The 12,340-nt window shown below is 40.8% G+C and overlaps 1 protein-coding gene across 2 annotated transcripts in view; it reads left to right on the forward strand.

Annotated features, from left to right (window-relative positions):
- The window catches only part of crhr2.S (corticotropin releasing hormone receptor 2 S homeolog), a 147,178-nt gene extending 138,910 nt beyond the window's left edge, over window positions 1–8,268 (forward strand). The window contains exons 10-13 of one of the 2 annotated variants that reach the window (XM_018268553.2): window positions 1,232–1,317; window positions 3,448–3,583; window positions 3,791–3,832; window positions 7,238–8,268. In XM_018268553.2, coding sequence (XP_018124042.2) covers window positions 1,232–1,317; window positions 3,448–3,583; window positions 3,791–3,832; window positions 7,238–7,378 — 405 coding nt within the window. In that variant the 3' untranslated portion in view covers window positions 7,379–8,268. 2 annotated transcript variants of the gene reach the window in all.
- Window positions 8,269–12,340: the final 4,072 nt, after the last annotated feature.

Raw genomic sequence — 12,340 nt, forward strand, 5'->3', positions numbered from 1 at the left:
TAATTCATTTTAAACAACAGCGCCTGCTGTTCATTTAGGCTGATGGGACACAGTTGGTAGAAAATAAAGTTAGCGAGAAGAGCAAAGTCTTGTGATGTTGCCCAACCTTTGTTTTTTAAACCTGTGGGCTGAATTTAAATATAAAAAGAACAAGCATGCAAAAAGTTCCTGGGGGTGCCTAATAAGGGCTGTGATTGGTTATTTGGTAGTCCTTGTGTGGACTGGCAGTTACAGATGACTGTTGGCAGTACACCTGGTTTTTATACAACCAAAACTTGCCTCCAAGCCTGGAATTCAACAATAAGCACCTGCTTTGAGTCCACAACCAAGGGGATGGAGAGCAACTGGTTGGGGATCACTGACTTAGAACATAAGATGACGCTTCTGTGCTTACAAACATAATTTTCTGCATAGAATAACATTGCAAGACTTTCCTTTTCTCACTAATTTAACTATTTTTTTGCACTTTCTGTGAGTAAGGGGTTATTTTGCACTTGACTAAAAGTTTCTATTAAAGCCCATATATTGTATAATTGTATGTGGAGTTATTTCCCTGGTATTTAGGTCTCTGAATCAGGCTGCTACTTCTGCAGTGGTATAAACATTGGGCTTCACGCATTATCTCTGACCCCCTCAGTGCGAGTGCTCGGATAGCTGAAATCTCAGCCGTAATGACAGCTGCACCGGGGGGTAATCTCCTGCCTGGCACATTGTCAGCAGATAATTGGCCTGTAAATGCCTGGGCTCAAATAGGGGGCAGTGTGTGTGTGTGTGTGGGGGGGGGGGGGGGTTCATGCCGCACTGAGGGGAGTTTTAAAAGGTGGTGGCAAAATATCTGAGGTGGAAAGTATGTTTACTTTATACATAATACAGGTATGAGATCCGTTATCCAGAAAGCTCTGAATTAAAGGGTGGCCATTTTATCCAAATAATCCAAATTTTTAAAAATAATTTCCTTTTTCTCTGTAATAATAAAACAGTTCATTGTACTTGATCCCAACTAAGATATAATTAATCCTTATTGGAAGCAAAACCAGCCCATTCGGTTTATTTCATGTTTATATGATTTTCTAGTAGACTTAAGGCATGAAGATACAAATAACGGAAAGATCCGTTATCCAGAATACCCCGAGTATTCTGGATAATAGGTCCCATGCCGGTACTGTGTACTCAGTGTGGGTACTGAGAAGCTTATGCCTATTCAAAATGTCCACCCCTTTTTATTTTGCAGATAAATTTTGTGTTCTTATTCAACATTGTAAGAATTTTGATGACAAAACTGAGAGCTTCAACTACATCTGAAACGATACAGTACAGGTAAGAGATAGAGACATGGTATGAACTGCCTGTTGAATTTCTTGTGCTTCTGTGAAATGGTATCTGAGTTCCACAACTAATGATACATGATTAATCAGAATACAGACTGGTCCCTTACTATTAGCTAAGCACCCTGACTAGTTCCTGAGTATCAGCAAAACCTCTTGACTGGTTCCTGACTGTCAGATAAGCACTTCCTGAGTATCAGACAAGCACCCTGACTGGTTCCAAACTGTCAACAAAACACCTTAACTGGTTTCTGACTGTCAACAATGCTCAGTGACTGGTTCTTGATTGTCAACAATACACCCTGGCTGGTTTCCGACTGTCAACAAAGCTCAGTGACTGGTTCCTTGCTGTCAACAATACACCTTGATTGGTTTCTGACTGTCAACAAAGTTCAGTGACTGGTTCTTGACTGTCTTAGCTAAGCACCCTGACTAGTTCCTGGGTATCAGCAAAACCTCTTGACTGGTTCCTGACTATCAGATAGCACTCTGTCTGTTTCCTGAGTATCAGACAAGCACCCTGACTGGTTCCTGATGGTCAACAAAGCACTGTGACTAGTTCCTGACTGTCAGCAAAGCACTGTTACTGGTTCCTGATTGTTGACAAAGCACCCTGACTGGTTCCAAACTGTCAACAAAACACCTTAACTGGTTTCTGACTGTCAACAAAGTTCGGTGACTGGTTCCTTGCTTTCAACAATACACCCTGATTGGTTTCTGACTGTCAACAAAGCACCCTGACTGGTTCCTAACTGTCAACAAAACACCTTAACTGGTTTCTGACTGTCAACAAAGTTCGGTGACTGGTTCCTTGCTTTCAACAATACACCCTGATTGGTTTCTGACTGTCAACAAAGCACCCTGACTGGTTCCTAACTGTCAACAAAACACCTTAACTGGTTTCTGACTGTCAACAAAGTTCGGTGACTGGTTCCTTGCTTTCAACAATACACCCTGATTGGTTTCTGACTGTCAACAAAGCACCCTGACTGGTTCCTAACTGTCAACAAAACACCTTAACTGGTTTCTGACTGTCAACAAAGTTCGGTGACTGGTTCTTGACTGTCAACAATATAACCTGACTGGTTCCTAACTGTCAACAAAGCACCCTGACTGGTTCCTGATTGTTGACAAAGCACCCTGACTGGTTCCAAACTGTCAACAAAACACCTTAACTGGTTTCTGACTGTCAACAAAGTTCGGTGACTGGTTCCTTGCTTTCAACAATACACCCTGATTGGTTTCTGACTGTCAACAAAGCACCCTGACTGGTTCCTAACTGTCAACAAAACACCTTAACTGGTTTCTGACTGTCAACAAAGTTCGGTGACTGGTTCTTGACTGTCAACAATATAACCTGACTGGTTCCTAACTGTCAACAAAGAACCCTGACTGGTTCTTAACTTACAATAAAGAACCCTGACTGGTTTCTGACTGTCAACAAAGATCAGTGACTGGTTCCTTGCTTTCAACAATACACCCTGATTGGTTTCTGACTGTCAATAAAGCACCCTGACTGGTTCCTAACTGTCAACAAAACACCTTAACTGGTTTCTGACTGTCAACAAAGTTCGGTGACTGGTTCTTGACTGTCAACAATATAACCTGACTGGTTCCTAACTGTCAACAAAGAACCCTGACTGGTTTCTGACTGTGAACAAAGCACCCTGGCTGGCTCTTGACTATCAGCAAGCACCTTGGCTGGTTCTGGTTAACTTCTATAATAGTAAGGACCACAAATTTGCAAAACACGTGGAAATTCGCTAAATTTTGCAGCATTAAAGTTAATGGTTGTTTTTTTTTCTGCACAACTTTATTTTACAATACATTGGTGTGTATGGGCGTTTTTTGCAGCAAAGACCGCAAAAAAAAAAATTGCTCATCACTAATGTAGATTATAGAGTATTTTATATGATGGAAGACATAACTAGAACCCAGTAGAACAACTGCCTAAATCCTATCAGGGGATTCCTACCCCAATTTGTGCATCAGTCACTAAACCCTTTATGCTCCAGCAGGTGCAGGCTCTGCCTCTATCTGTTAACCTCCTGGTCGCAAAGTATATACAGTATATATATATATATATAGTGTAGAAGTCTTTGCTCATTGCTGTCTCTTGCAGGAAGGCTGTGAAGGCAACGTTAGTCCTTCTCCCTCTTCTGGGAATCACCTACATGCTCTTCTTCGTCAACCCTGGAGAGGATGACGTTTCTCAGATCGTTTTTATTTACTTCAACTCGTTTCTTCAGTCCTTTCAGGTGGGTGATTTTCCTGCTTCTTTCTATTTCTAATCACGACAGCCAGTTTATGTGTGTGGGGGGTTGAGTTTCAGGGATAATAGGGACGGTGGCAGTTTCAGGAGATGTTAAATTCCACCAATAGTTGCCCGTGAAACTCACATGTTTATGCATGATGTTGTCATACATGGGCTCGTTATTAATAAGCTGTTATGTTTTTATTTTTAGGGTTTCTTTGTGTCAGTATTTTACTGCTTCCTTAATGGGGAGGTAAGTACCTTATATGGAGTTTCCCTTGTATTCGCTTTACTCCAATGGTTTTTAAGACCCTGAGGCTAATGTTAAACATGAAGGATCTTGATTGGTTTCCAAGATGTATGAACCATTTATGGCAGCACTGACCAACCAGGAGATCACCAGCCCAGTAGGCAGGTAGGTTCTCTTGGTTTGCACCGCCTTTCTACAAGAGACACTTTACATTACGTAAAGGAGGCAATAGATATGGACAGGTAAAAGATAGAGAATTAAGCTCATTTTCTGCTGGATAATTAGTGACGAGCCCTAAGCTTAGCTTCTCAACAGCCAATCAGAGCCCACTGAGCATGTGAGTGTCACAGACACTTTCCAAGATGGTGACCCCCTGTGACAAGTTTGAAGTCCTGGATCATTGCTGCTATTGACAAGCTGAAACTTTAGCCTCGTGCAATAAGTTCACTATATAAAATATGTCATTTTTAGCCATATTCATTTTTAGGGTTTAGTTCTCCTTTAAGCCTTAATCAGTTTAAGGAATCCAGTTGCTAAATGTGCCCATGAACCGGCCCGTCTGCCTGTATCCAATCAATTGGCCCTTTTATGAACACAAGGGCACACAAGTTGACCCAGTTGGATGCAATTACACTGGTATTCCAGGAATTGGGGTGAGAAATCAAGGCAATTTGCCTCCGGATTTTGCACTTTGCACATTTCATACCTTGCTGTCCTATCTATCTATCCACATGGTTGGCCAAGTAAGAGGAGAGAGTGTATACCTCCCAACATTTTTAAAGGGACAAAAAGTTTTTCCATGTGCAGCGATTTTGACCACGCTTATTTTATGACCACACCCCCTAATTACCATATACATTAAACATATTTCTGGGGGTTTAAGGGTCAGGTTTTATGTGTTTTCACTTTTGCTAATGAAGGTGAATTGCCCTTTAAGCTGCAAGTCACAGTTTCCCCAAGAGACCTGCTTATCTCAAATTGTTACAACTGATTCTTTGCTTATCTTAAATTGTTACAAATGCATCTAAGTGCAGCTGCCATGTATTCTGGGCTCTCTGCCAAAAGCCAATTAATTTAGAAACTTTGTATCATTTACTGGCTGTTCTGTGCAGGAGATCAAAGAGAAAGTCGGGACATTTCAGTAACAAACCCGGGACTGCGGGTCGAGCTGTCAAAATCGGGGCTGTCCCGCGAAAAACGAGACAGTTGGGAGATATGAGAGTGTTTATTTTCTGCTTGGAATATCTGCAACATGCTGGCTACCAGTATTCAGATTAATGATAGTATTTCCAAGCCATTAGCAACTTGCAGTCATTATTATGGCTAAATAGAAGCTTTATTGACAGTGACAGGGCTAATTATGGAGAAAGATCGGATTATTAGCAGCATCTGACTTGCAATCAGCTTGAAGAGCAGAATTTTTTTATTTTTTTGGAATTTCAGACTATGGGTGGGCTTTCCTATGCAAATGCGATGGTATGACAGCACCATCTGTTACTGACTCTCACCGTTGAACAGACAGAATCATAAGCAGTTATTTTATTTTATTTAGTTTATTTAGACTCACGAATGACCTGGACACAAGACTCTACTGTGCTACTAAATAGGGAGATGCCAGTCCATTTAAAACATATGGGCAGAGGTAAATTGGTAGGACATCTTTTCATGATTTCATGATTTTAAAAATCCCCAAAATGTGTTTTATAATCTATAAAGTATATTCCCAAGTAGCTGTGGCCTCTTGTGCTGCACTGAGGAGCCCAGTTCTTCAGTTATCTCTGTGCCATTGATACTACTATGGGCAGGACAGTCACACTATCTGATCAATGTCTCTTTGTTGTAGACTCACACCATGTGATTGATACCACATACAGTACAGCTTTGTTATAGGCTCACACTAAAAGATACCACAATTGTCAGTATAGTCTGTGCTATAGACTCACACTAAGTTATTGATATCACTATTGGCAGTATAATTTATTACAAACTAATACTATAGAGCTAAGATTTCTTTTGGCAGTACAATGTTTCTTATAGACTCACACTAAGTGATTGATACCACAATGGGCAGTATAGTCTGTGCTATAGACTCACAATAAGTGATTGATATCACTATTGGCAGTATCATTTGTTACAAACTCATACTATAGGGCTAATATTCATTTTGGCAGGACAGTGTTTCTTATAGACTCACACATAGGGGCAAATTCACTAAGATGCGAAGTTGCGCCAGGCGCAACTTCGCCGCACTTCGCCAGGCGTAGTTTCGCCAGGGCTCCGCAAATTCCGAAGTTGCGCACAGGGGTAGCGTAAGGTTGCGAAGTTGCGCTAGCGTTGATTCGCTATATAAAGCGAAGTTACGCTAGCGAAGGCTAATTTGCATACGGCGCGAAATTCAAATTTCAATGGAGGAACACGTATCTGCACTACAAATGGCTAGAAAACCTTCAAATCAGCAAATAAAAATTTTATTTTGCCCTACACATGTGCCCACTGAAAATGTAGGGGGGAGGAAGGGGAGCCCCAAAAAATTTTCGATCTTTTTCAGCCTATCAGCCATCATGTAGAAAACACGCCAGCGTTTTTTGGGACTTAGAAAAAAAATTGACTTTTTTTGAAACAATCCCTATCTACTCTATTGCGCTTCGCCAGGTCTGAGGTGGCGAAGGAAGTCTAGCGTAAAAGGTAGCGTTCAGTACACTGCGCAAGTTAGTGAATTTGCGTAGTTTCGTCGCTAGCGAAACTTCGCCTGGCGTAAGGTTACGAAGTAACACTAGCAAAACTACGCCAGCGTTCGTTAGTGAATTTGCGCAGTAGCGAAAATGCCAAACGCTAGCGAATTAACGCTAGCGTTCGGCGCTTCGCGGCTTAGTGAATTTGCCCCTAAGTGATTGATACCACAATGAGCAGTATAGCCTGTGCTATAGACTCAAATTAAGAGATTGATATCACTATTGGCAGTATAATCGGTTACAAACTCATACTACAGGGCTGAGGTGCCTTTTGGCAGTACACTGTTTCTTGTAGACTCACACACAGTGTTTTTTATAGACTCACACTAAGTGATTGATACCACAATGGGCAATACAGTCTGTGCTAAAGACTCACAATAAGTGATTAATATCAGTATTGGCAGTCTAAATTGTTACAAACTCATTCTATAGGGCTGAGATACGTTTTGGCAGCAGTACACTGTTTTTTGTAGACTCAAACACAGTGTTTATTATAGACTCACACTAAGTGATTGATACCACAATTGTCAGTTTTGACTCAAATGATGGGGTACAAGAGGTGTGGCCAAAATAATCAAGTTAAAGTGGAGAAATATGCTCCTCCTAAATGAAAAATAAATAGATGATAAACCCTTGTGTTTTACAAGTTAGCTGACATGCCCTTCATATCTTTCAGGTCCGGTCGGCTGCAAGGAAAAGATGGCACCGCTGGCAAGACCACCATTCTCTGCGGGTTCGGGTAGCCAGAGCCATGTCCATACCAACATCACCGACCAGAATCAGCTTTCACAGTATAAAGCAAACGGCAGCCGTCTGATTGTAATACCGCAAGAGACCACTAGGTTTCACGTTCTTTGCCCTGAGGTTTCTTTTTTGTTGTTTGTTTTTTGCACTTTGAGGTGCCCTTGCGTGTTTGGTGGCCACACATTTACATTCGTACATGAAGCTTTAGCGCCGCGAGGTGGACAACATGGGAGATGGACTGAGAACAAACGGCTGGAGGGCCGAGCGCCTTCTTCTGAAGAACCATAGGGTGGTGGAAGCACAAACTACAGAAGGTGCCTCGGTGCCACAGCCATTGAGTTTCTTCTTCTTTGTGTTTTTTTTTTAATTTAAATGTTGTGATTGGACAGTGACTTCAGCTCCTTTTCATTGGTCGGAAGGTCGTTTCGCTGCAGATATGACTGTGTTTTTGAATATTTTCATAGGTGTGTATTTATAAATCTCTTTATGGACACCGACGGAAGCGAACCAGAACCTCTTGGTTGTTTTCTCAGCGCTGTTCATTGTATTTGCTGGGCTGCTTTTTTTAGGGAAGGGCAAACGGGGGAATTTGCTCTGGGGGCCCCCCAGCGACACTGGTGGGAAATCGGATAAAAGTGCAAAGGAAAGGAGTGGGATATGTTTAGTATATACATCAAGTGTGGCCCTCAAGTTGTTATTGAACTGGACCACCAGATGAAAATCCAAGATTTACGTAATTTCCCCTCCCCCCTTTCAGATGGGCCCCAACCTTCCTTTATTGCCAGGGGCCTGTTTATTTGCTGTTCTGTGTTTTTAGAGCTAATGGTTTTTTTTGTTGTTTCAAGATAAATGATAATGATTTCTGCTTTTTGATCAGATCAGTAATCAAGTTTATTAATTACAGGTATGGGACCTGTTATTCAGAATACTCCGGACCATGGGTCTTCCAGATAAGGGGTCTAAAAAAAGTCTACTAAAAAGACATTAAATAAACCCAATAGGCTGGTTTTGACTCCAATAAGGATTAATTATATCTTAGTTGGGATCAAGTACAAGCTACTGTTTTATTATTACACAGAAAAAGGAAATAATTTTAAAAAATTCTAATTAATTCTTTAAAATGGAGTCTATGGGAGGTAATTCAGCATTTTCTGGATAACGGGTTTTCGGATAAAGGATCTCATACCTGTACCAAGGATCTGTGCACCTTTAAGAGTCTTTTTTAAACAATAATGGCAGAGTTGCAGTTGGTCTTTATTTACAATTTCTATGCCTGCCTCTTTCCAACATAGAGTATAAAATAGCTAAATTCTAACAACCAGCAAGTAGATGAAGTGCAATTTATATACAGTACAAGCATTGGTTATGGAGATTAATGGGGTTCCCTCCGGATCTTATATACCAACCAATCAGTAGGCAGCATTTACTGGTCTGTTGTTTCATAGCAAACATCTGGTTGCTATGGGTTAATAGGCCTGGAGCTAAGTTTTGCAGAACAACAAAGTTGACTTTCCAGGGAAAGCTTAAAAAGATGCAAATGCTTTTAGATCCCTGTGTTCTTTTCTACATCATACACGATCATTTAAAGGTCGACGCCCTGTAAACTAGTAATGGCCGCCCGCTAATTAAATAATAATGTATAATTAATGTCCAAGTGGAGCACTCCATGTACAGATGGCACCCTTGGCAAAAACAAGAGAGACAGCGAGAGAGTGTTTGGACCAGCTTACAAACCAACAATCAACTGCCTCTAAATAATGAAGGAAGACACCTAAATATGAGCAAATTAAGCTTAAAATAGGAGAAATTGCGCCTACTTTTTGGGTTATTTTTTTTATTATTGTATAGAGTTTGAAATACGCCAAAGGGTTATTCTAGCATCAAAGACTTTATTGTCAGATTTTGGCCCTTCCAGGAATTAGTATTTTCCTGCTCAGTGTTGACTGTTCTGCTTCTCCTGCCTCCATCTCATTCTTCTATCCACCCACTTCCTGTTTTTTTTTCCTACTTCCTCACCTTGCTCCACCTCTCTATATTGATCCAGTTTAAAGATGGCAGCTTTATATCGTTGTGTATTTTTAGGTTTCCTGCATTAATATGGGATTGTGTTGGGTTTTCATTATGAATAGCCACAATTTCATGGGACTGAAGCTCAAGTTTTGGTCTCCCAGATGTTGTTGAGCAACAACTCTCAGCAGCTTAATCTGCCACGATTGCTTGGAGTTGTAGTTCAACCATAATCTGATAGAGGTTTTTTGAAGCTAATTTAAACATCAACACTGGCGTAGATAACCTATTGCAATTGGGTTATGTGGAGCTCCAACTCCCACCGTCCAGCAGGTGCGGTAAATATACAATTCCGAGCATCCTTTAGGATCTGTCGTTTTATAAGAATAGGAAGGAACTGAGAATTGAGTCAACTAATATGAAATCTCTTGAGATCTTATCTCCAAAAAAAAGCAGAAATAGACAACAAAGCACAGACTCTGTGTTTGCCTTTAAGGGCAGTGGCCCTTGAGCGATTATAGGTGATTTTTAGTGGCTCAAGGGCGACACCAGATCACCCCAAATCCCTGTACATGCACATATTGTTTGCTATGGCAACCAACTGAAAGCACTCTTGCTTATCAGCCAGCTGGGAGCAAATCTGAACAATGAGGCACCGCCCCCGAGGTACTAAAAAGAGAGGATATTGAATGATTCTCTGTATAATTGCCCCTTAATTCTTTATCCTGTTTTTTTTGTAAGTCTGTTACAAGATGAAGTTTGTGTTTATTTATTAGTTGAACTGTTTCCGTCGTTGGTCTGCCCCTGATTTCTTACAGGGCCAGTAGGAACCATGAATTCAAAATATCCTTCAGGTGGCTGCATCACACTATTTATACACCTGAATATTTACTATAGAGACTTCTACAACTCAATGCAAAAAAGGGGTCTTTACCCTCCCCCGTCCCCCCTCTGCCAATGTGTGTTGCCCCTGACAAGTGCTACGCTATGCCAAAATGGTGGCAACAGCCCTCCTTGGGCATATTTTTCTACTTTATTTAACCTGTTTCTTAAACAACAATGCAATTGTTCTCAAAAGATCTTTATTTATTAAAAGTGTGATTTAAAAAAAAAACTGTGGTGAGTTTTTTTGTTTGGGGGGGGCTGCTTGTTCCTGACCTGATCTGGTTTAGTATTATACTTTTGAAATTCGGATGTTGCTCAGAGAAACATGAAAGTTATCAAGGCACACCCCCACATTTCTATACAAACATAATCAAGAAATCAGGGATGAACACTGGTCAATTAGACCTCATCCAGTAGACTTGGAAGAAAGTGTCATAATTATTTTTTTAAATATACACTCTGCATAGCTTTGCAAACCATAGAGAGATATGTAGTGAAGATGACAGATTTCAGGCAACTGCCTGTCCAACATCTCATTGTCAAACCAAGACCATTGATATGAAGTTATCCCTCCCTTTGCTGCTATAACAGCCTCTACTCTTCTAGAAAGGCTTCCACTAGATGTTGGACCATTGTTTGCTCTCTTTCAGGCACAAAAGCATAAGTGAGGTTAGGCACTGATCAACCCTGGCTCATAACTGGAGTTTTAGTTCATCCCACAGGTTTTCAGTTGGGTTGAGGTCAGGTCTAGAGAGGCCAGCCAAGTTCTCATCTCAGTAAACCCATTCTGTATGGGCTTCACTTTGCACATGGGGGCATTATTACAACCAAGTTTTAGCAACCAAGACTTTTCCATCAGCCAAATAGAGAAAGGCTATATCTCTCTCCAGAGGATACATTTCCACTGCTCCAGAGTTCAATGGCCCTTTACACAACTTCAGCTTATGTTTGGTTTGCCTATGATCACCAGAAAACCTTCATGAATAGTTCTTGTGCTGACATTGCTTCTGGCAGGAACATGTAATTTAGTAGGAGTGTCCAAATACTTGTGACTAAGAATGTATCTGGATACTTATTGTATAGTTTATAAATATATGTTGGTGTTTCAATAAATACAGAGAACAGAATACAGCACTGAGTAAGAAGACTGAGAAGGATTTGGGGGGGTTGTGGATGACTAGCTTTGTAACTGTAGGCAGTATCAGTCAGTGGATACTAAAGCAAATCAAGTTCTGTCTTGCATAAGTATCAAGGGATAAAAACATAATTCTTCTTCTTTATAGGTCCCTAGTGAGGCCTCACCTGGAGTATGCAGTGCAGTTTTGGGCTCCAGTCCTTGAAAGGGATATAAATGAGCTGGAGAGAGTGCAGAGACTAAGTGCAACTAAACTGGTTAGAGAGAGGGAAGACTTAAATTATGAGGACTAGACTAGAGGAAAAGAACTTTCATTTGAAGCAACGTAGGTGGTTCTTCACAGTGAAGACTACTATAGTTAGTATAGATATCTGTATATAGTTTATATATGTGATTGTATCGAGGGGTCAGTGTGAAGGTGTGTGTGTATGTATGGACACTGGGGTCCATTTGGAGGGGTTGACTGTGAATTTTGTCTTTTTTCAACCCAATTTAACTATGGAACAAAATTATGGTGTCCCTTTAAATGGAAAATTGTGTGTTGAATTCCATTGTGCCAGTATCTTCGTTAATTACTTTATATATTTCCTGGAAATCAGAATCTAAAGAATCAGCGTCCAGTCTGTAAACCCAGAACTGCCCCAGATTTCATCCCCTTTTTATCTCACCATCTCTTTTTTTTACCCCTCTCCTAATCTCAGTCTAACTTCCAATGTCAGAATCTCTATGAGAAGAAAAAAGAAGTTGAGCAGATTTATGCTCGATGAGGGCGAAACAAATGTACACTAGAAATATAAATTGATTAGATTGATTGATGGTCTATTTGTCAGGCAGACCAGTGTTAGTGATTGGAGGGGCCTGTCCTTTCTGACACTAGAGAAATGGAATCAATCACAATCTGGCACCGACTAACCACTTCTTATCTGATACTTGGTCACAATCAGCCTTGGAAACTCTTGGCAGAGACAGATTAGTCTGTCATTTACTCTGGTGCCAAGGGGAACGGCA

The sequence above is a fragment of the Xenopus laevis genome, chromosome 6S (genome assembly GCF_017654675.1).
Source record: "Xenopus laevis strain J_2021 chromosome 6S, Xenopus_laevis_v10.1, whole genome shotgun sequence".
NCBI classification, from domain to species: domain Eukaryota; kingdom Metazoa; phylum Chordata; class Amphibia; order Anura; family Pipidae; genus Xenopus; species Xenopus laevis.